The 24,604-nt window shown below is 39.5% G+C and overlaps 2 protein-coding genes across 2 annotated transcripts; one reads left to right on the top strand and one right to left on the bottom strand.

The window, feature by feature from the left end:
• Window positions 1-507: 507 nt before the first annotated feature.
• Window positions 508-11,783, bottom strand: LOC100708678 (inositol monophosphatase 1). The gene is made up of 8 exons (XM_025910145.1): window positions 11,662-11,783; window positions 9,293-9,426; window positions 7,675-7,779; window positions 7,382-7,427; window positions 7,073-7,181; window positions 6,778-6,886; window positions 5,919-6,070; window positions 508-1,300 (listed from the first exon to the last, which is right to left on the bottom strand). Exons 1-8 carry the CDS (start codon window positions 11,722-11,724, stop codon window positions 1,182-1,184), a joined length of 837 nt encoding a protein of 278 aa, XP_025765930.1. The 5' UTR covers window positions 11,725-11,783; the 3' UTR covers window positions 508-1,181.
• LOC100709482 (ADP-ribosyl cyclase/cyclic ADP-ribose hydrolase 1) lies at window positions 11,714-23,035 on the top strand. The gene is made up of 11 exons (XM_019363036.2): window positions 11,714-11,846; window positions 16,772-16,931; window positions 17,297-17,409; window positions 17,524-17,647; window positions 19,089-19,215; window positions 19,331-19,466; window positions 21,560-21,642; window positions 21,774-21,847; window positions 21,926-22,018; window positions 22,419-22,505; window positions 22,714-23,035. The coding sequence occupies exons 3-11, from the start codon at window positions 17,310-17,312 to the stop codon at window positions 22,811-22,813; spliced, it is 924 nt and encodes a 307-aa protein (XP_019218581.1). The 5' UTR covers window positions 11,714-11,846; window positions 16,772-16,931; window positions 17,297-17,309; the 3' UTR covers window positions 22,814-23,035.
• The last annotated feature ends 1,569 nt before the right edge of the window (window positions 23,036-24,604 follow it).

Raw genomic sequence — 24,604 nt, 5'->3', positions numbered from 1 at the left:
GTTCAAAGGCATTTCAGAGGAAGTTATAGATTTATCTTTTCTTGAGGTCAAAGCAACAAATCACTGATTCTTGCCACTGTTAAGATGCCGCTCAGGTATTTAGGAGTCGACCAATGCGTACAGAGAACAACTGTGGTACATATTGGCAATGTGAATTTTTTACAAAGTGGAATAGCATTTTTAAAACGAGTGTCTGAAAGAGGCAACGCAACATGTGAGGTGTCTTTATACAGATTTTGTCATGTTAATTTTTGTGGTTTATTCAAATATTTCAAAGTCGAGACACTGAATCCCGCCCTCCCTCCATATTGTTCCACGCATAATTTGCACTGTCAGCATTTTTTTCCCCCCAGGAGAAAATATTCATACAAGGGCTTTAGTTCTGTTGCCATTTATTGTCCTTCCTCAGTTTACAGCTGTGACATGCTTGCATGCTGATGCCTGTCTGCAGGGCTTCAGTTCTATAACTTTATCAATGCACCACAAAAAAATGAGAATAGTCTTGAGTAAGAGATATTATTTGCTTTTACTTGCTGTCTTTATTGCATTCTTACAAAAGCGCATAAAACAAGCACACATTTTGAAAAACATCCTTCGATTGCTCCTTAGCCAAAAGCACCCTTTATCCTTTGGCTTGATAAAGAAAGCAGATATACAGTACAATTGTAGGTACACATATACTTGCATTACACATTGTGCAAACCAGTGATGACTCTAAAATGCAATAGTTACCCATGTATAAGTAAAGTAATTAATACTCCACTCTTAAATTTGCTTTAATAGTGCTGTGTTGAGGAAGAATAACGATGAGACTTCTTTATCTTCTTTCTCACAAATAAATAAATACTAAGAACAATGTTAAGCGATTAAAAACATCACAATAAAAACTAATATAAGGGCATACATTCCATCGCATCTGTTTAAATTACAACACAATACAAAGTCTGTATCTGAACAGTTAAGTCCTGAAATGTGAAAATGCAAAAAAAAAAAAAAAAAAAAAAAAGCAGAAAAGAGGCTGAAAGTGTGAGCTCTGAACACTTAAACTCTCTCAGATGTTCTTCAGAGGTAAGTTTACAGTTGTGATTTTTAAGGCAAAGACAGGCTTCATACCTTCTATGTACAAAATAGTTGAGAGTGTTTACATGAGGTGAGCGGGCTGAGAGGAGTGCAGCAGTTAACTAGTCATCAGTGTCATCCCTGCCAACGTGAAACTCTGTTATCTCCTTTGCAATGCGTTCTGCTATCATTCTGCTGCTGGCCACAATCAGCCTGCGAGACATCAAATCAAATGGTCCACCTGGTAAAAAAAGACAAGTAAAAATGAACATCGCATTCTTTTCTTTTTTTCAATGTTACAGTATACGTGGTTAAATTATCAACTTGCTTCTGACGATGCATAAGCAGTGCATGTTAAAAATGTGTGTGGGAGTAACAGCTGATAGCCCTGAAGGTGCTTTTCTGTGCTGTTATTGAAGATGAATGTTAAAAAAGGCCATTATCTTATCTTGTACAAACTTCTAAAATGAAAATAAAAATGGAAATTGGAGGTTTTTGGAGGACAAAAAGATACGAAGACTACAGTACACTGATGCGGTGGTTTGCATTGGCGCCTTGCAGCCAAAAGGACCTGGGTTCGAAACCATTTCTGGATGAAGGTGTCAGTGTGAAGTTTGCTTCATCTTCCTGTTCATTCAAAGATTCCCTCCAGGTACTTTGGTCTCCTCCCACAGTCCAAAGACTTACAGGTTAGGTTAACTGAAGATTCTAAATTAGTCGCAGATGTGACTGTGGGCTTGAATTGCTGTCCGTCTCTCTGTGTTGGCCCTGAACAGTAGCTGTCTAACCACACCTCTCTTAATACCACAACCCTGGGATAAGCTCCAGTTCAGTGTTGCCCCAGTGCAACCCTGAACTGATGAGCAGAAGAAAATGGATGGGTGGACAAATGATCACTATGCTATGGTATACCACCTAGAAGAATTATCTAGTTTGAACTTCAAAAAACAATTTTAAAAAATATATATTGTTTTAATTTTAAAAAATCTGAAGAGGATTCTTTTTTAATATAAAAAATGTGTCTTTTTATTCCAAAGAATCAATAAAGTCATCATTAATAGTGTAGTGGTAACTAGTGCTGGGCGATATGATGATATATATCGTGTGGACGATAGAAAAGTGTGCCATTTGTCTTCTATCGTTTCTAACCCTAATTTTATAAATTATTACATAAAATATATCATTAACCCTTTACAACCGGTCGGAGCAGGCACACTCCGTTTTGCCTAACTATTTTTAAATCCCTGTACAACTGTAACCACATAAGGTAGCGCAATAATTTTTTTTGCATATGAAAGCGTAGGAGTTGTACTTACATCTTATTCCATTAGCTTGCCCTAGGTCACGGTTTCCTTCCACATATAGCTTTGCAAAAATTGCATAAAAAGCACTTCCAGCAACAAAAACATAATATTCCAGACTTGCAGCAACAAAAACATAATATTCCAGAAACACGCTTTGCCGATCCGATCAGCTGTTCATAACACTTCCTACATTGGAATATAAGTCGCATGTCCGCCATTACCTGTCCGAAACCGGAAGTGATGTCATTTTCGCGCAAAATGTAGTTTTTTACCTTCAAAGCCTATGTTGGTGTTTTTAAAAGTCATGTTTGACTTTATGCTTTTCTGTATCGTTTCTGGGATGCTTAGAAGTCAAATTACACTGTTGGAAATAGTTTATTTTGATGCACATGCTGTTTTTTTGCAAATTGCATTATAATATTTATTTTCATTTTTCCTGTAGTATATAAAAATTAGTGTATCTCAAAAATAAAACTATGAAGACACTCAAAATAAATTTCTCGTGGTTGGAAACTATTTTGTGCAACTTTTTTGTATTTACAGTTTTGAGGGATAAGCCTCTTAAATTTCTCTAACTAGAAATGTATGTAAAAAAAACCAATAACGATTTTCAATTTTTTTGTAGTTTATTGCACTTTTTTGCAATTTATGTAGTTACTATGGACTTAATGCATACATATTATTAAAATTTGGGCTATAACGGTTGTATTGATGTATAGCAACTTGAAATGCTCCCACAAATGGCACTACAGCATGTAAAATGTAAAGATAAGCTCTGGCTCTATTTTGTTTTGCATAAAGTTAAAAGTATAAAAAAATGATATTTTTCACAAAGAAACTCCGTCTTGTGGTTTTGCAACATGGTGCTGCTTTACGTGCACCCGGATTTGCGACATGCTTTACGGTAACTCAAAACAAAGACTGCACCCTCTCCACTCGCTGTTTACAGACTGCATACTTTCCAGATGACCACAGGTCAGGTGGTATATCGTGATATATATCGTTATCGTGATATAAAATAATTCATATCGTGATAAATATTTTTTCCATATCGCCCAGCACTAGTGGTAACACTACTCTTCTTCTTCTCCTACAACAGGTCAGGGGTTATAATAACGTCCGCGTCAGGTGTTGAGGAACCAGGACACACTGATGAGGAGTGGGCTACTGCAACAAGAAGGTATAAATGGACCAGGCATGAAAATAGGGAGCTGTTGAAATGCTACTATGCAAGTAATCCCAGCAGAAGGGGTTACGTAAAAAAAAAGATGTGAGAACTACTGATTCTTCAACACCAGGCATGTACACTAACAGTGAAACAAGTAGTAGCTCAGAGTTCCAACATCTGGAAGAAGCACCTGCTATCACAACCATAGCACAAATACTATGGCAAGGAGGAGCCAGGACATCAGGTCAAGGGGGAGATATCATCATCCCCACTCTCTCAGATTGGGGTAGCAAGCCCCAAGAGCAGCTGATGCATTAAGCCACAGCCATCAAGACAAGAAGGCTCCACCCCAAAATTCAGCACCCTGAGACGGGACACTAAGTGAAAGGCAGGAAGCCAAGGACTAGTGAGTGTCAGAACCATTATCCAGGATGAGACAACAAAAATCCATGAATACATCAGGAACACATCAGGCCACAACTGATCACATGCTTGGTGAATACCTCAAGCAGCAGAAACCCAAGAAAGAAGAGGAGGAAGAAGAGGAGCCATCTATTTGCATGGATTAAACCACCAGCAAATAGAAGAAGTGGCTGATATTGAGATATCCTACCAATAAGTGGACAAAGCTGGATTGAAAGACAGCACAGAGGTACTAATAACGGCAGTACAGGATCAAGCGCTAAGCACTAAGATCACTAAGTAGAGCCTGGGGTTTACCACACCAATCAAGACCCTATGAGACAATTCGACACATAACAACAGGGTGTAAGATGGTAACAGGCAGAGCCTATATGGAATGGCATAACCAAGTGGCCAGCATAGTATACAGGAACATCTTTACAGAGGATGGCCTGGAAGTCCTGAGGTCAAAATAGGACAAGCTCCCCGGGGTGGTTGAGAATGACCATCTGAGGGACTTCCAGATAAAGACAGACAAACTGGTGATGGCTAACCAACCAGACATAGTAGTATTGTACAAGCAGAGGAAGATGGCTGTAGTGTTAGATGTAGTTATAATAAGTGATAGCAACATCAGGAAGAAGGAACATGAGAAGGAGGATGGAAGCAACAGTGGTATCTGTAGCAATCGGAGCACTCGGGGCAGATATACACAAATTGGGTGAGTGGCTCCATCCGATGCCAGGAATAACATCTGAGATTTCTGTCCAGAAGAGTGCAGTCCTAAGAACAGCAAAGATACTGTGCAGGACCCTCAAGCTCCCAGGCCTCTGGACCAGAACTTGAAGAATAAAGACTGCCCGCAGGGGCAAGTTGGGAACCCGAGAGATAGTTGCAAATGAAAATCTCAGCAGATCAGCCATCTCTGAAATCCTTTATCAGCCTGTCTGCCACCAATGACCACATTCAAAGTCACTTAAACCACCTTTCTTCCCCATTCTGATGCTCAGAATGAACTTCAGCAAGTTGTCTTTATCATGTCTACATGTCTAAATGCACTGGTTTTATGCCATGTAATTGACTGATTAGGCATTTACGTTAATGAGCAACTTCTGTTGGTGTAGCTAACAAGATTTTCAGTGAGTGAGTGTGTATATACATGTATATACATACACACACACAGGCACGGGTATATATAATCGTTTTTTTTCCTCCCCAATTATTACTCATGACACACTACTGTCTAAACACAAATACACACATATTATATGTTTGCCAGTAATCTGACTTACTGCTCCACCCAATCAAAGATGCAAGCTAGTGACAAAGATAACACACTAATAAGCTCAAGATAAAAATAGATGGTGAGGATGTTATTGATGTATATACAAGATCCAAGCACCTTACTCATTTTCAGATTTTACAGTAAAAGGGTCACGTTTGAAAAGACCTTCAGCTAATCAAAATATAAATAAATAAATGGGACTCTGAACAGTAAGTAACTTAGAAACTTGCTCCACCAACTACATGCTTTCTGTCACTGCACTTTTTAAATAAACAGCTTCATAAATCAAGACTGTGCCTACTCTTAGGAGCATTGCAGTTCTGAAACTAGAGAAACTACAGCTTCCTCAACACACTAAATGTCAGGGTAGCAGTTACGTCCTAATTTAAGATCAAAATTCTCTGTATCAAGTGCAAAGCCAGGAGCAAACCTTTCCTCATCTCTTGCTGTGTTTCATGGGGCATTTATAAGCAGCAAGAAGGATAAAAACCAATAACAAGAACTATTGACAATAAATTATTCATAAACAATAACTTCTGTTGTGTTTGCACTCGGAGAACAGCAGCCCATTCTTGCTGCTTTGTTCTGTACAGCAAACTCCTACAGCAATCCTTCCATTTTTCATTTCATCCAGTGACTCAGCAGCCTTTGGAAAGTTCAGTATTGTTTTTGAGGAGCTCACATTGTCTCAGTGACTCACCTGAAATGTCCATGATGACTCCTCCAGCTTCTCTGACAACTGCTGCCCCTCCAGCCATGTCCCAGCAGTGGATGCCCATGTGGTAGTAAGCATCAGCCGATCCGCACGCTACCAGACACATGTTGACAGCTGCGCTGCCTGGGGAGCGGATTCTGTGGATGGAAATGGGATGTTTGCTTTCAACTTCCAGATGCTCTGCTAAGAGTTAAGTATGTTTTTTGTGCATTTGCAGTTATAATTCTTGATGGGTTTTTTTTTCATTTTTGTAGGATAAGCAATGTGTCTTTTTTTAATGGTAGGAGATAGCACTTCAGCAAAATCCAGTCAGTTTTGTAACATTCTAGTTACCCCTCTATCTAGTAGATCTGATGTTAGAGGTAGAATCTGACATCCCGTGCGGCATTCAACCCCTTTTCATTTGATTTCAAGGCATGATATGAGGTTCTCTCTGTTGGATGGCTTTTTATTGTGAAAAAGTCACAGAAAACAAACTTATAGGTCATCGAGGTTAGCACTGACCACAATCATCCATAAAAGAAGTATCAAAACAAACACCGCTGTCATTTTCAGGATGTTTCACCACCTTTAAGGGCAGTAATGGAATAAGAAGCAGCTGCCACAGTAAGCTCTCACTTTGCCCTGCTGCTGCTGCTGTTGTTGTTGTGAGAGAGAACACCTGCATAAGATCAGATTGTGGTAGCAATTTCATGCACTTCTTAATTACAATGATTTGGTTTTACTGTAAACAAATACACCAGCTGTTCTGTATTTCTGAATAAGCAGCTGTTCAGGGGGTGTCTGGTGTACTATTAAACTAACACTGGATGTACAGCTTGCACATATTGAAGTGCATATTTACCCATGTACAGGGATGCTGAGGATGTTTCTGATGTTGGCCATCATTGTTTGAAATTGCTCTGCGTCCTTCTTGAAGCCCATTTCTGTCAGCACCAAGGATTTACTAATATCTTGGAAGGAAACAAATAAAAAACAAGTATACTAATAAATAAAATATCATTATTCACTCATTAAACAAACAGCTGCAGGTTTGCACTCTCTGAGAAACACAGAAATGGAGTCTGTTGCTGGTAAAGGGAAAGGATTTTAGCTCCATCTGGTGGATTTCTTTATAATTGCAACTTCTCAATATTCACCTTCTTGTCCAGACACCTTGATTGGGACTCCATTGCAAAATGCTCCCTTTCCTTTACGTGCTGTGTACATTTTGTCCTCGATGCAGCTGTAGACAATCCCAAACTCTATCTGAGACCAAGCAGCAGCACAGAAAACAGCACCGATTAATGGGGGGCTGGTTAAAAGACAGCAGCTTTATAAAAGGAGAAATGTATGGCACTAATCTTTAGATATTAACTGGGTTAATGGTCTGCAATCATGTTAATGTTTCACATAATCAAAACATCACAGTTTAAACACACGAGTGGTTTGAATACAATAAAGCGTACCTCTTTCTTCACTGTGAAACCGATTGATACAGACACAAACGGGAACCTGCACAAGAGAACGTTACAATATAAAGCATTCAATTATGGAACTCCCTTTAGGTTTAAGCTCAGAGGAATCCTTTTCTATTATCGGTTCAGTTTCATCTGGGTTGTCTAATTATCCCTGACAGAGAGGACAATCCAAGAAAGAATCTAATTAAAAGATAAAAATAGTTGAAGAGCAACAAAGATAAAAACAGAGCTAGAGCTGTAACGCAGAGATTTTTACAACATTTAATCGCAGACCGTGCTACCTGTGAACAAAGTTGGTGGTCCCATCGATAGGGTCGATAATCCAAGTGGGATTGTCAGAGAGGGCGCTGGGGGCGCCTGCTGCTACAGACTCCTCGCCTATAAAGCTTCAAAGTGAAAAAAAAAGAGAAAAGTGAAAATAAGCGTATGATAATTCTATGCATCGTCTATCAGGTACCTCAGTTGTAAAGTAATAACGCTGCACTTGACACTTGCTCTGTTTTCTTTCCAACCAGAATATGTGATATTAGATTTCCACCACGCTGGACACAAGGCTGTAGCAACAATACGGAACCCTGGAATTTTTTCCCCTGAGTTCTTGTGTTTCACTTTCCCTTGGAAATTTTTACATGTATAAACATTTCATATGCTGGTAGCAGTAATTTAAGACTTGGTAGAACAAGGTTTTAACCAAGCAAAATAAACAAACCAACCAAAAAATATCTTTTTTTCTTAATATTTGCAGGTATCATGCTGTTAGGGGACTGGTGTTGGAAATGACAAGAAACTACATGTAACAAATGTGACTTCTATTTTAACACTGCTAGTGTAAAAATAGAGGTCATATTCACAATAATACTGGCATACATTTGTTTGTTTGTGTTTTTAATTTTTTTAAAAAGAAAAAAAACATGTCATATTGCTTAATCAAGGATAGCAACACCATACGTCCCCCAGCATGGATAACAACAAGATAAGCCTAGCCATGTCTGAGAGCAAGAGCAGCATGTCAGCCTCCTATAACGACTTAGTACCTAAAAAGGGAGCTACTTCAACAACCTCAAACAAACAGGGCTTTAAAAAAATAAAAACATGCCCAGAAATTGAGAGGCGGGGTACGCCCTGGACAGGTCGCCAGTCTGTCGCAGGGCTAACACACAGGGACAGACAACCATTCGCACTCACATTCACTCGCACATTTACACCTAGTGGTAATTTGGATTATCCAATTAACCTATCCCCACAAGCTGCATGTCTTTGGACGGTGGGAGGAAGCCGGAGTACCCGGAGAGAACCCACGCAAACACGGGGAGAACATGCAAACTCCACACAGAAAGACCCCGGCCTGATGGTGGAATTGAACTCAGGACCTTCTTGCTGTGCGGCAACAGTGCTAACCACCGTGCCACCGTACTGCCCTTCTGTTATTGTTAAATTAAAATGGTAAGCAGTTATTTTATACGTTTTACTTAAATTTTCCAGGGAAAACACTACTGAGGATGTGTTTGATATAATGCTGTGTCACCATTAATGCTATTGCTTCTGCTGGCACCTTGTTTCATTAGACTCACACTTGGAATAAGGTAGTCTGTAATCAGTGACAGCAGCTTATTGGAAAGAAAGGATGAAACATGTCCTTCGTTCTTTTGTACTAATATATGCTGCTGGCCATAAGCTGCAATCACTGATAAAACATTCAGCAATTTTTTCCTCACAAATATCATTAATGGAAAATTCCTTATAATATCATAATATACTTTTGAGGTAATTTCTCCCACACCTACTAGATGGAAAATCGTTAAACCATAATAAATCATGCATACTTTTCTCACCATGTTCTTTGACCAATCAGCTCACATACCCTCTTTCATGTCCATGTTTTCTAATGAAATAGAGTACCTGTGTGTTGGGTACTTTTCCCTGATGGAAGATATAATGAGCTGTTCCACTTTCTGGTCCGTCTCGGTCACCAGGTCAACCGCTGAGCTCTTGTGCATGACGGCGATGTCCTTTTGGAGCGCCTCACAGATCATCTGGCAGAAACACAACAGTGAGAGGGAAAAAAAACAAAAGATTTCTTGGATGACTGACTACATCTGCTGCTTTAATTAGCTTCACATGTTGGTGTTAACATATGTTGGTGCTACAGATGACAAGGTGTCTAGGCTACAAAGTCCAAATATATTTATGAGCTGTAATTATTGTTTCTAGTGTCTGGATAATGTGACTCTTCACAGATGGAAGCCTGTTTACATTGGAATTCCACTAAAAAAATAAAATAAATAAAAACAACCCACACACACATTACGCTCAAATGTCGAGTTAGGTAAGCAGCAGTAAAATTGATTTTGATAAAAGCACCCACACAGTTGCTTCTTCAACCTTTGCTTGATTTAAACAAACATTTACCTCTGTATTTTATTTGCATTTTTAACAAATACCTACCAATTTTATTTGAGCTCATCAATACTCTGCATTCAACTCTTTTTTATTTTTATTTTTTTCAAATCCAGCACTGAATAATTTATGAGCCAAACTCTATCACCGATACACACCGCTGACCTCTGTTCATTATGCATCTGAGGTCAAAAGTTACTGTGGTACATTTTATATGATACTGTTATAAGTTCTTCCATGCCTCCTCTAGGGGCAGCTGTGGCCAGAGGCATAAAGAGCCATTTCTAAGGAATAGTTTCTTCAATTTTGGCATAAACAGAGTCGAGAATGAACAGATAAGGATCTGGTGGTCAAAAGTCTAGGTCAGCATGACCTCTTCAAATCTATTTTTAGGCATAACTCGACAATTTACAAATAATGATACAATTTCACACAAATGTCTAGGAGGATAAAATGATAACACTTCGGATGAGAAATGATAACTTTACTGCAAAAACATCATATTTTCTCTAATTATTTGAGTGTAATGTGTGTGGCCATTATTGGCCACTATTCAAGGGCATCGCTCAGGAGCATCAGGGGAGATTGGGATCACATTTCACATTTGGCCAGATACTGAATTAGTGACACTGATCACTTGAAAACTGTGGACACTGTATACACCTTCTGATCTGCCAGGCCAAAAAAGTGTGTAGGAAGTGATTTATTACATATCTGGCTGCACAGTCATGGGTGTAACATGTAATTTGGCTTTTTTGCTGTTTTGGATTATGTGCTAGTTTCTCCTTAATGCCATATCTCACTTTAAAAAGAAAGACATGTTACTGAGGTTATTATTTGCACTCAAAGTGCATTTCCATACACACTGTTGTCAAACATAATGAAGTAAGTGTAGCTTCAGTTGTACCTCCTGAATCATTCTACAATTTGAGGGTAATTTAGGCTTCAAAAACTGTAAGATAATGATATTATTAAATAAAAGGTGCACTATGTATTTAAGAAAAACAAAAAATAAATATTAAAAAAAACTGATATGTCAACCTTAAGCATCAAAGGAACACTTTATATTTAGTTACATAGTTAAATGGTTCAGGACCACAGAAATTATATTTAATAGTATTTGACGTTTTTTATTTTAACTTTGTAATGTTTGTTTCACATGTATGGTAACATGTTGGCAAATCAGTTTTCTCAGAAAAAGATTCAAGCTGTGAAATGTACTGCACTGCAAACGTCAGGGATAAATGGAGTTACATAGATAAAGGAAGTGAACAGAATTTGTTGTGTTTTGGTAATCTGGGTAGCAGGGTTGCATTGGTGAGAGTGACGCACTCAATCTAGTAAGAAGAGACTGGAAAAATACAAAATATGTCAAAGAGTTGTGTTAGCACACAACTCAATCATGTCCCTTCCTCTTTGTTATGCCAACACACTGTTAGTCTTACTTTTCCAGGCTAAATAGGGTTCGGTCACAAGGTCTCACATACATAATGGGACTCAACTTGCAGTGCAATTTAATCACTGTTCTTAAAAATGTGTTTTTGAAATATAATAAATGTGTCAGTAGAATCAAAACAAAAGAAATTGAAGTTGTAACTTATATTAAATTTATTTTTTGGGTAGAAGTTTGGTAATCAATAAGTTGGGACAAGAAACAAAATAAAAATCTCATTTAGGGGGGTTTCCAACAGTTTTATTGCATTTCAAATATTTTTGACAGCTAGGTTTACATGTTATCCCACAGAATGTGTGACTCAACAAACGTGTGTTTTAGTAATGTATGCATGGATTATTTTTTAAAAATATTTTTAAATACATTTTCATAGGTGGAAGGAAAAAATAGTCCTGCAATGGTAACATGGCCCTCTTACCTTTCCGGCCCGTTTCGTGACCTCTATGCAATAATCCATGCACTCCTGCCACGGATCACTCATACTGATAAAGGGAAGATGAGGCGATATTCAGAACGGAAATACGGACGGAAGAAAGCTGTAGGAAGAAGCACAACTTTCGTCATTTACAATAGCAAAGTGCAATTATATACCGGCATATGACGGTACGTTGCAATTACCGACATATGACGTGAGTTAGGTGCTGGAAAGCTAGCTGTGTTAAATTGAAGAAGCAATGAAATCTGTCAAATAGCATAAATTAGCCCTCTATGCTAGCTTTTAAAGGGGGGGAGAGGGATATGTACGCGGGAGGTAACGCTAATGATACCTAATGACAAACATAAGCTTGACGGCTTTGCTACAATTCAATATCATTACTTTAATTTGTGTTTTTAAAAAAGATATGGTAGCATACCAGTTCCGGGAGCTAATTTAACGGACTTCTAGAGATGAATGACTTCTCAGCAATGACATTTCGCCACTGAAAGGTGGGGCTAAGCCGAACTCTCAGCCTAATTGGTCAATCTGTGCCGTTTGATTTAACAATCTTCGCTGTCATTGGCTAGAAGGCTGTCATGTGTTTTCTTCAGTCGTGTTGTTACAGGAAACAGTGGGTCTCCTCGAGAAAGGAAAATGTCTTTACGAGTACCCAACTTTCTAACCTGAACAGAAGAGGCAGCAATAATGGCTGAAATTTGGGATTTGAGATTCAGAAGACAAAGAAAACTTATCAAACTGACAAAAAAGTAAAATAAATAATAACTGTAAATAAGTACAATTCCCCAGACGATTATTTGCTAAATCTGAAGAACACAGTTCAAGGTGCTTTTGCTTTCATGCGAAATAAAACTCATTATGCAAAATGACAGCGAAAAATCAGTTGAAATAGTGTTATTTCCCTCCAAATTGATGTGAGATCACATTTCTTACACCCAGCTTCACTTTCTATTTATTTATTTTTAATGGAGGTAAACCGATTCAGAATGCTTTATTGTCATTATGGAGTCACATAGCAAAATTCTTTGCACTACTTCTCAACTTAAAACAGACAGTATTTACAATACACAAACATACAATAAATAATATCACATAATAGGGAAATAGTATAAGCAATATTAATGTAAGGCTAGTTCAGGCCAGGTCAGCTGTGATGTGAATGTTCAGGAACTTAGTGTTGTTCGCCTGTTCCACCTCCTGCCTGTGTCTGAGGACAGACAGGAGCATGTTGTCTCTTTCTGAACACAACATGTGTCCGTAATGACCTCCTTAGTCTTGCTGGTGTTCGGAACCATGTTGTCTGAACACCATTTGGTCAGGTGCTGGACCTAGATCTTTGGAAATATCTGCAAAATACATTAAAGCAGAAAATTTGACTATACTACTATTCTGAAAGTCTGACGTGGTGTTAAACTCTTAGTATCGATCATAGCCAATAAATATTTAGCGCCCCTTTAGGCCAGAAGGTGGCAGCAGCAACACTCTAAGTGATGCAGCAACCAGCAAGAGCACTTGCTCTCATGAGGAAGGGTAGACTCCTCAAACATTAAGGGTTTTTTTTTTTCAGTTGTTTGTTTTTTTTGTTTTTCAGCTGCATGCAAATTCTAATTGTGAATTACATTTAATGGTCCACAACAGATTCTGTTTAGTCTGGCCTGAAAAGCTTAAGGTGAACATCTGCATGCAATTCCTCTCATTCAAACTTGAGAAACAGCTTTACTTATCCAAAACAATTGGCAGCCTCATACATCTAAGGAAATGCCTGCTTGTCTGCATCTCGCAAAGTTTTTTAACTATGCTTGCAGTAGCAGCCCTGTTAAAGCACTTTTGGAAGTCCAGGGTATGCGTGTTGAGTCTCAGTTTCACGCATAAACAGAAAAAGAGAGAAGAAGAAGAGCATACTTAATAGGACTTCCCGTAGGTCCACTGCTGAAGAGGGCAGCAAACACAGATCAAATTAGACTTCAGCGTCATGCTTGGTGACACTTCATCTCGACTCAGGTTAACACTTCAACCCTTGCACCCTGTCAGCCAGTAAATTACTCAGCTGATAATGTCTCCTTATAGCACTGGTTCCTCTCTAGCCCACAGCTAATTTCCATACACTAACTCACATTCTCAGATAGGAGCCCCTTACCTCAAGAGGGCAAGAAATTGCCAAATAATACCGTCCTCCTTGGGGGGAGTGGAATGCATCGAGAATACAAATTGTGGTCTCATGAGCTATCGCTAGACTGACTGTCTGCATGCAAATAACTGTTACCGACATATTTCTGTGAGTTGTTACAGAATCTACAACCCACATCAAGTTGATGAGAGAGCAGTTTTAAAATGTTAATTTTTCCGAAACATGGCATAAAATATGGTAATTTACTCAACTTTCTATATCTATGTAAGAGATTTCAGATTATTCTGCTTTGTATTCTGTTTTAAATGCAGCACAGACGGAAGTAGTCTGTATTTAATAATATTTATTTTGGTCTGCGTTTATTTTAGCAAGCTTTAAGAAATATTGGCACATTTAATGTAGGAATGGAATTAGTGCTTGCTCTTCATCTGCTGCTTTCACAGCTCACAGCTCTTACTTTAACATCTGGATTAGGTTTAGGCCTTGTTTAGCATCATTTTCTCAGCATTTTTCTTTCTTTGGATCATTAAGCTCAAGCAGTCACGTGCAGAGTGCTAACAGTGCAATTAGCTCGAGAGGCACGAGGGCACAACCTCATTCATACTGTCTTAAAGATTTAACCTTAAGTGACCCTTTCCTCAGAAATTGAAAATCATCATTTTCTTTAAGCAGTTAATGTGAATGTCTGGCAACAGTTAGGGATGCATTATACTTTCCAGCTCCCTACATATTTTCTGTGGATGCTGCATATATTAAACAGAATCAGTGTGTGTCACTGTTGGAAGTTCTCACATTGTTCAGTGTACAAGACAAGAAGATTGCCATTAAGACTGTTCATTTATTTGACAATATTGATAGCAAACAGGTCATTTAAAAAATCAGTGAAACAGAGTTGTAACAAGCAGAAAGTCAGCATTTGATATGACCACCTTTATTCTTTAAAACAGCCTTTCTCTTTTAGGCAAGCTATTTTGTAATTTCTTTAAATAGTCTTCAGGAATAGTTCTGCAGGTTTCTTTTGTTTTTTTCCATGATTCAGTAATGTTGACACTGGGACTCTGGGGAGGTCAATCCATCACTTCTACCCAGATACACTTTTACTGCACTGGCAGTGTGTCTGGGACCATTGTCACGGTGTCACTGGGATCATTTCTGATGAGTCTTCAGTGAACGATGGATGGCTCAGCTGAAAGGCCAGATGCATCTCTCGAGTCGTGCGTTAGGTCTTTGCTGGGTTTTTTCTTATTTCTTAAGAGTATGACTTACAGATAGTGTTTATCTGCTGTAGATGGTTTTTAGACCTGAAATCTCTTCTTTTGTCTTCCACTTGTTCAGTCACCTCAATTTTTTAAGGACACACTGAGAAAAAATGCGAAGATGTGCCAAGTTTTCTGCTAGTAGCTCTTTGGGGATCACAATACTGATGCAAAAATACTATTTTACACCTCCACTATGGCGCTTATTTGTATATCCAACTAAAAAAAAAGCCGCACATAACAAAGTGCCTAAAGATAAATTTTAAATGGGATGTTTGCAGGCACAAAACATTTTCATCTCTCACGTTAGGTACCCTTTTCATGCTTGAATCACTCATAGGTCAGTGTTAATTGGCTTAAAAAAAACTTTAAAAGGACTGGGCTGAAAATTAAAAAGCAACCAATGTCCAAAGAAGAACTTAAGGACCTTCAGAAATTCTGTAGAACTATGGCTACACTTTAGAAAAAAGTACATTCAAGTTTGGGTTCCTGGAAGAAAAATATAAAGAAATGGGAGATGGCTCAAGACTTTTGCACCATGTATTTATGGTTTTAATATTAATTGTACTATGTCACTTTGGCTAACAGTATGGGAACAGAAGTGAAATGCATCAGTTCCTCATATAAACTGGAACAATGGTTCCAAACTTAAATGGGTACAACAGTAACTTGGGCTAGTTTGGGCTCATGATGACAGTCATGTTCGTGTTTAGCTGGTGGAATTTTCCAGTTAGCAAAAAAACCCACAAAGTAAGTAAATGAAAAAACCTGGACACTGCAGCATATTTCATGTCAGTCCATCCAAGTAGCTGGCAAGTGAAGTGACAGATGTCTGACTCATAAAGGTAAAGTCGGGGAATAGTTGTTGAGATATTTCAGTCTGGAGTAAAGTGGGTGTTACTGCCAGAAATGGAGAACTAACCACATACTTTACATTCCTTCTTCAGTCAGACCAAGAGGCCTAATAAAAACTGTAAAGTACTCAAACTGTAAGCATCATGAATCAGTAACAAAACCAGCCAATAAAGTTATGTTTTTACATTCATAAAAGTAGCAGCATTGCAACAGAATTAAACACTATTTTATCTTTAGATTCTGCATGATTTATTCATTTATGTTTTTTAGTAGTAAACTGCAAAACTGTTACATTGCAGTAGATTTTCAGTATTTGCAATGTTCCCATGTTTCATAACTGTTGCACTATCCAGTGAGAAGCGTCAGACGTTTATGTTGCAACTGATGTTATTTTCTTATACTGTGAGGATAATTTCACAGGGCACAGACATCCTGTTTCTCTTGACCAAAATAAAATTATGTTACACCCCATAGACAACTAACTGCACACTCATGAGAGATCAAAGTTTCCGAAAATTAATAAAGCTTCTTATTCTGTATCTGTTTGCCAGAAAAGTTTCACCCATCTGGCCATTTGATAGTTATTTATACTTCTTACGTCAGGCTTATTTTGATAAAAGCTTATTTAAACCCTTACAACTAAGTTCACATATGTCCAATAACATAAACAGCAGCATATTCTGCCCTCTAGCTCAGGGGAACCATGCCACAGAGAACAGTGCACTCTCTGTTTATGAAGATTCCTAACGCCACCATAATAAGAGTCATGTGGATCTACTCTTCACAAGAGGAGCCTGGAGGGGAAAAAACACATGCACATCCCTATTTTTTTTAAAAAGGTTCTCAATTGTAGATGGGATGGGGCTGCCGACCCATTAAGACCAGGCTTTTGAGCATGTTGTGGAAAGAGGATACATTCTGACTCCAGTTAGGCAAAAATCCGACCAGAGCCAACCGACAGCATCACAGCCATGGAGCCATTTGTTGCAGTTTGACTTTATGCAATGAAAGAAGTAAGTGAGCATGTCTACACTTTTTCATTTTTATTCACACAAGGTTTTAAGATTGTCGCTACAGCCTGTAGGTGATGATCTTACTGTGTGTGATTTTTAAATATATAGATTTAGAGTTGCCTTAACATGAGCTATCTTGTTTCTTAGAAATTTAATCTAGGGTGAGTCAGTGCTTGACTTACTTTTATCAGTGTGCTGCTCAGTTTGTTCCACTGATATAACTGTTGTCTAAGATTTGACAGGGGAAGCTGTTTTGTGCATTACACAAGATCATTTACCATAGAACTAGTTCTGTGAGGTTGGTTTGCATCAAAGGTGATATAAGTTATTTATTTATTTATTTATTCATTTTGACTCTTCTATAGGCGGAAAAACAAAATGTATAAACACGAATCTCTACTGAAGAGCAATGAAGCACAGCAAGTTGTCACTGTCACAAAAACATCTGTGTCCTTTGCAATAACCAGCGTCACAATTTGTAAGCAATTCTTCCTGATATTCCTACATTTTTTTCTGTCTTCCTTTAAATGTGCTGCTCCGAAATTTGATAGATTACACCCTATTTTCTTTTATCTCTTTCTCCATTTCAAAGGTTTTATTATGCTTCACTTCTGTCCGAGTCAACTCAGAGCACAGCTCGGGACAACCCCCAACATTAAACACATTGTGGTTGGGAGGTGTTACACTTACACCACACTAGTTAACCCCAGCTTAAGGTAAATGTGGACTCATCTGTTGTCATGTCATAACATTTCCAGTCTTGATTGGGAATCAGTTTGCAGATTTGTCATAAATTCACAACTTATCTGTGATTTGAGTCAAGCCTCAGAGCTTGAAAGATCTGATTTGCTCCTAAAGGCCAGAGCAAAAGAGTTTGGGCTGTCACCGACAGCACATTATGAGGCTAGTGCTCAAGTACAAATGAAGGGAAGTTTTGATGTGGAGTTCAATAAATGATGTTTAGTGAGTTCCTTTCTTTTTATTGGTTTGACTTTTCTAGAAAGGATGAAAGAAGCCGAGACAAAGGCCATATACGTGCTTTGCAAAGAAATTTCATGGGAATTCCTAATATGTTTCACTGCTTACTTAAAGTCTACAAAAACAAATCGCTATTGAGGCTATTCACGGCATATTTAAAAGGCTGAGGCACATGGATTACGCTTTAGCAGTGTGAAGCACTGTTACTGAATTTTTGTTTGCATTTTGATCATTGTGTAATTTCATAGTGTAACTGTTTACACAGTTGCCTAACAAGCAAAACATCCTCGTTTAATCCCAGGAGGAAACGCTAATCTCTCTGTGGTTGTGTCAGGAAGAACATCTGTGTAAAAATTTCACCGAATCAACTATGCAGAGCTTCCTGATGAACCCTTGTGAATAAAGGAACAGCCACAGTAACGGCTGGCTCTCCTTCCTTCCTTCTTTTGTTCATTTCAAAAAGAATCCCACATAAGTAATAAAATAGTTAGTTGTTCGGAAGGGATGTGGATTGAATGTCAACAAATCATTTAAAATGTACAGGTGAATTGCAAATAAGACTCTTTTTTTTCCCAAATCATGGCACAGATCCATCAAAGATTGTTATTTTCATTATTGATTAATCATACAGTTGTTTACCATATTAATTAATGCATCCAAGTTTACAAGGAAAGTGCCATTGTAAACTTGGCTCCACTGTATTCAAGAGAAGTCCTACATTTCAGTTTAATCCAGTTCAGTTGTATTTATATATTGCCAAATCACTACAACAGTTCAACATGCTTTATATTGTAAGGTAAAGACCCTACAATAATACAGAGAAAACAGAGAAAACCCCAACAATCAGACGAGCCCCTTTGAGCAAGTACATTGGCGACTGTGGGAAGGAAAATCTCCCTTTTAACAGGAGGAAACCTCTGGCTCAACCAGGCTCACAGAGGGGTGGCCATCTGCCACGACTGGTTGGGGGTGAGGAGAGGAAGACTGAACAAAGACCTGTGACAGATATACAGCTAATATCTCTAAAGCTGTGCAGTTCATGCTGAATTCATGTAAACTGAAAAAAATAGCACAACAGGCCAATGATAAAAAAAACTTTGACTTTCAGCGAACTGTCCCTTTAAAAACCACACATCTCGAAATAAAAGCTTAAAGTCATATTCTGTTTTTTATGTGTAGGTATGACTGTGAGGAGATCTGGAGGCAGTTTGAGGAGGCTGTTATCAGTCATTCTTCTTGCAATGTGACCGTCGAGGATTATTTTCACATGTTTAACTCAATGCCACAAATCTGGCCCTGTGATAACGTGAGCTGTGTTGGCATTTTGGTGCCTTATATATACATTTTTTTATTTATAGTAATACTACTTTAAATTAAAGTCTTTTTGTTAACCTGCTTTGTATTTACCTTTTTTTTCTTAGTTCCTCTTCTGGAGTAAAACCAGGACACTGATGCACAGCTATGCTGCAGTTTTTCGTCACTTCTGGACACTGGAAGACACGCTGGTTGGCTACATGTTCAACGACCTCATCTGGTGTGGCCAAGAAGAGGATTCTGGTAGACATTTGTGTTTTGGTTTTTTGTGTTGTATTGTATTTTTTGTTTTGTTTTGTTTCAACAAGAGGGAAATCATTACTGATTGTGTAATGTAATTATTTTCACGAGAAAAATGATCAGAGACATAAAAGGTTTTGACCTCTCCGAGGTTTGGTGCCACTGCATTAAATTGGTCCAAGTAAATTTTAAAAAAATCAAGTAAATACTTGAATTTTACATACATATTAATATTAGAATTTTCTCTCGCTATATGTTATTGAACTTTTTGGAAAACACAACAATTTATAATTAGATCATCATACCAACGGTCAAGCATGGTGGTGGTGGTTTGCTGGAGCGAGGCTCCATCCTCTCCATAAGAAAATCCTAAAGGAGGATTTCTGGCCATCAGGTAAATTGAAGTTCAACCACACTTGAGTTACGCAACAGCATAAGTCAAACACACCAGCAAAAACCAACAAGCAAAACAAAAAAATACAAGCATTTCATACTGGAAAATCCTCCAATGTGCTGAATTTAAACAATTCTGCAAAGAAGAGTGGGCCAAAATTCCTTTATCACAAATGCTTGATTGCAGTTCTCGCAATTCTTGCAGAGTGTTGTGCAAAGTGCCACCTTATTCATTTATTATCTGAAACGTAAGTATGACAAATATGCAAATCGGGACCCTTCCTGGCAAAAACGTTTTTACAGCACAGTGTTTAAGATGGGCAGTGACGGTCAAGATGCTTATCAAAGCTGACTGCCTGATCAAAAGCAACATTTCTGGCAGTTAGAAGAACTGAAAGTGAAATTGCATGGGCACAGATAAGAAGGACAGATACTTGGCTGCCATCCACGTCTTCATAACATTAATGCTGTCATAAAGGGCAGCTATATTCTGGCGTCTGAATGACATTTGCAACTGGATATCATCTGTATAAAAAAAAGTAGTATGAGATGGCTTCAAAGGTATTGACGATGTGTCCAAGTGAAAGCATAGACAAGGCAAATAAGATGTGCCTGAGAACCTAACCTTTGGGCACACCACAAGACAAAGTGACAGAAGATGACACAAATTGAAAAGCAGATTCCCACCCAAGTTTTTAGTCTCTCAATCAGGAGACCATGATCAGCTGTGTCAAAGGCAGCAAAAGATCCAACAGTACAAAAACAGAATTTTCAACTGTGTCGTTATGTAATTAAATTTTATTTCAAACTCTAGGAAGAGCTGTTTCTTAGAGCTGTATGAGTAAAGTGCATGTGATGTTAATTAACATGTATCTAAAACATTATGTTTAGTTACAGCCACTCTAAGCTGGTTCTGGAGATAAAAGGCAAATTTATCAATATAAAATTCAGAGTGAGGTGATGGGCCAGCGCTGTGCTTTTTCAAAAGCGGATGAATAACAGCTTGTTCAAAGTCCGTTTTTGATGATAGCATCACAAAGTTACTGCAAATTTGTCAGCTGCACAGTCATGACGCAAATCTCCCTCTTCACCACAACCCAAAGATGCTCTATTGGACTGAAATATGGTGAGTGTGGAGGCCATTTGAGTACAGTGAACTCATTGTTGAGTCCAAGAAGCCAGTTTGAGATGGTGGCTGCTGGCAGCACGATGAGCAGCATGTGATTGGCTGATTAGATTTGCATTAATGAGCTGAACAGGTGTATCTAATAAAGCAGCCAATGAGGTGTTGAAGTTGGTAGTTTCCATGTTTGCTTCCCAGTCTCAGCCTCGCCAGATGGTGAATTTGTATTCACTGCTTTCATAGCCCCTTTATGAAATGTGTCTGGCATTTAGTTTAGCTGTTTCACTTTACACTTTTAGATAAACAAAGCTAGCAAACTGCTGGGTGTAAGAGTGGTATCAAACTCTTGCTTTAAACATCGCTACATGGATTGAATGATGACAAATTAAGAAAGATTGTTTGGTAGCAACGGGATTCAGCAAAAGCATTATAAATCAGACAGCTGCAGCTGTGTTCCCAAACGTTTTACAGAACTTTTAAGACTTTTCTTATATAACTAGTCTTCTTGCATGTCAACACAGCACATGTCTTTCTTGAATATCTCATGTCTCAAGTAATGACACTTGTGAATTTGACACAGGTTTTGATTTCAGCTCTTGTCCAGAGTGGTCGGCCTGTCGAAGTCATCCGGTCTATTCCCTGTGGAGGCAAGCTTCACAAAATGTGAGTTTAATATCCAAACTCTGGAATGGCTCCATCTCTGTTCTGCAAACAGCTGTGTTATTTATCATCTACCTTTCCAAAACCGCCAGTGCTTTATTGCTCTTCTGTGATTTTCCTCATCCATTTGTTAGTTTGCAGAGATGGCGTGTGGCAACATTACTATCTTACTGAATGGATCTATTGTTAATGCCTTCAATAGGAAAAGGTAAGAAATAATGAATAATTCAGTAGGTTGGTGCAGTTTCTGAACTACATATTAAATCGATCTTTTTTTCTCATGCAGCATGTTTGGAAGTGTTGAACTGGACAGCCTGGATCCACAAAGGGTGAATTATGTCAACATTAAGGTGGTGACCAGTCTAGACGGACCCCATATGTGAGGATAATAAAAGGATATTCTTGTGTTTTAAAAAAAGTAACTACTGATGAGTTCACATTGTCCAAATTTCATTAATTAGCACCTTAACTGCTAGGATGATAGGATGACATGTTATAAAGCTTGAAACCCTCAGTTACCCATCATTTATGACCTCACTATAGTTCAGTGACCAGAATATATTATCATGCAGTTGTATAGCAGCAACACAGTTGAACTTAAATGAAAGGATAACTATTTTTCAGAGTGTGACAGCCCAAAGGTTGTCTTTATGTTTGGCAAATAACTGATATGATTTACTGCTTAGTGACATTGTTATCCTTTAAAGCTTGTGAATAGCAACCTATTAGAAAGTTGCAGTGGGCCTGAGAGGTTTGTGTTATTGTTTTTTATTTGACAGAGAGTCATGTAGTCAAGGATCCATTGTAGACCTGATCCAAATCCTCCAATCCAGAGGCTTTCACTGGACCTGTACAGACAATGACCAGTACGTGATGTTCAGTGTTTGGAAGTTTCATGACATCTAAGTTAATTGTGAATCTGGAATAGTGGTCTTAGATCAAAGCATCATATCATGTGACAGTTGTTAGTCATCAAGTGTGTTTTACTGCTCCTTTTTTACACAGAGATCCATGCCTTAAAAGGAAACACTTTTATGAAACCGTCAATCAGTAACAGGTCTTTTTTCTTCACAGGACCTTGATGATCTTGCAATGCATCCGGAACCCGCAACACTCATCCTGCCAGACATATGCAAACACTTTGTTAAACAGAAACAGCCTTACATCTGATTAAATCACAGAGCTGCTGTAAAATCTATATCTTTCAAAGTAAAAGTTTTGCGTACCCACTACACTTCACTGATCTGTCAGTACTGCTGTGACTTCATTAGAAACGTTAGTACATTTGTAGAATTAAAACCTGCGAGTTAATCAGTGTGCTCCAGTCCCCTCTGTCATGTTACGGCTGTGTGCAGACAGGAATAGGACCCAAGGTGCAGACTCTGGAGACAGTCATGAACTCAAAACAGCTTTATTGCTGAACAAAGGATATCTACAAAACCTAAACTGAAAAGAATCTAACAAAACACACACAGGGAGCCACAGGGAGATACACACAGCATGAGGGACGACGCGACAGAGAGCACAGGAAAACACAGGGCTTAATACACAGAGGGAGCAATCAGGGAATGGGCAACAGGAGGGAAACACAACTGGGGCAAATCAGGACTAACGAGACAGGAAGAGCAAAACCAGATACACTAACATGAGACATGGACTTTCAAAGTAAAACAGAAAACATACACAGGCTGAACTAAAGACACAGACTCACCTACAGGCACTACAGAGGGAACAGAGACATGGGACCAGGGCAGACACAGACACTGACTGGACACGGGGATATAGCAACAAAGGATACACAGAGACGCGAACTAGACAAGGGGATACAGCTGACAGGGGAGACAGAGCAACTAAAGAAGACAGAGACAAACCATAAAACAGAACTCAAAGAAACCAAAAACTAGAAATTATGAATAATATAATAAACCCAAAAACCCTGGGTCAACGACCCAGGCATCCTAACAGTACCCCCCCCTTAAGGGCTGGCTTCCAGACAGCCCAAACCAGAACCCCAAAGACAAAAAACAACCCAACCAGGGTGGGCGGTGGGGGAAACAGGACGGAGGGCACGAAACAAACGAAACACAAGGAACCAGAAACCAAAACACAGGGAACAAAGTCCAAAACAGAACAAAACAACAGCACTGAGGCCCAGGAACAGTCCAAAAGAAAACAAACAAAAGGGCCCATGAAAGGCGCAGAGGCCCAGGCAACAGTCTCGAAAAGGTTCAGGGGGCCGGCCCGGAGGTTGATGGCATAACAGTGCAAATCCGGGCGGTTCAGGGGGCCGGCCCGGAGGACGATGGCCCAAGAGTCCAGAAAAAAGTTCAGGAGGCCGGCCGGGCGGGAGGCACCGGCGGCGACGGAGCAGGTCAGGAGGCCGGCCGGGCGGGAGGCACCGGCGGCGACGGAGCAGGTCAGGAGGCCGGCCACGATGGCGTGGATGCCCAATCATCGGCCTGGAAGGGGGCCGTCCACGACGACAATGACGTCCAGCCATCGTCCTGGAAAGCAGCCGGACAGGACGTGCAGGACGTGCAGGATGAGCAGGCCGGACAGGACGAGCAAGACGGACAGGACGAGCAAGACGGACAGGTGAAGCCGAAGCCGGAGCCGGACCAGGCGACGCAGAAGCCGGAGCCGGACCAGGCGACGCAGAAGCCGGAGCTGAAGCTGGACCAGACGAGGCAGGCGAAGGCTGGACGGGCCCCTCGGACCCTCCAGTGGAGGTAAACACAGACTGGTGCGGTTCTCCAGAACCCCCAGCGAGAACAGAAGGCTGGACGGGCCCCTCGGACCCTCCAGCGGAAGCAGAAGGCTGGTGCGGTTCTCCAGAACCCCCAGCGGGAACAGAAGGCTGGACGGGCCCCTCGGACCCTCCAGCGGAGACGAACAAAGGCTGGTGCGGTTCTCCAGAACCCCCAGCGGGAACAGAAGGCTGGACGGGCCCCTCGGACCCTCCAGG

Source organism: Oreochromis niloticus, linkage group LG9 (assembly GCF_001858045.2).
Source record: "Oreochromis niloticus isolate F11D_XX linkage group LG9, O_niloticus_UMD_NMBU, whole genome shotgun sequence".
Classification (NCBI taxonomy): Eukaryota; Metazoa; Chordata; class Actinopteri; order Cichliformes; family Cichlidae; genus Oreochromis; species Oreochromis niloticus.
The sequence above is the reverse complement of the archived record's forward strand: the minus strand, read 5'-3'. Positions and strand labels throughout refer to the sequence as shown.

Excerpts from the sequence above, each read along its gene's own strand:
- LOC100708678 (XM_025910145.1), bottom strand. The coding sequence starts at position 11,724 with ATGAGTGATCCGTGGCAGGAGTGCATGGATTATTGCATAGAGGTCACG. Across the intron at positions 7,428-7,674 it reads ACCACCAACTTTGTTCACAG|GTTCCCGTTTGTGTCTGTAT; the intron begins GTAGCACGGTCT and ends TCTCTTGTGCAG. Across the intron at positions 6,071-6,777 it reads CTCAGCATCCCTGTACATGG|AATCCGCTCCCCAGGCAGCG; the intron begins GTAAATATGCAC and ends TTCCATCCACAG.
- LOC100709482 (XM_019363036.2), top strand. The coding sequence starts at position 17,310 with ATGTATAAACACGAATCTCTACTGAAGAGCAATGAAGCACAGCAAGTT. Across the intron at positions 21,643-21,773 it reads GGAGGCAAGCTTCACAAAAT|TTTGCAGAGATGGCGTGTGG; the intron begins GTGAGTTTAATA and ends TCCATTTGTTAG. Across the intron at positions 22,506-22,713 it reads ACCTGTACAGACAATGACCA|GACCTTGATGATCTTGCAAT; the intron begins GTACGTGATGTT and ends TTTTCTTCACAG.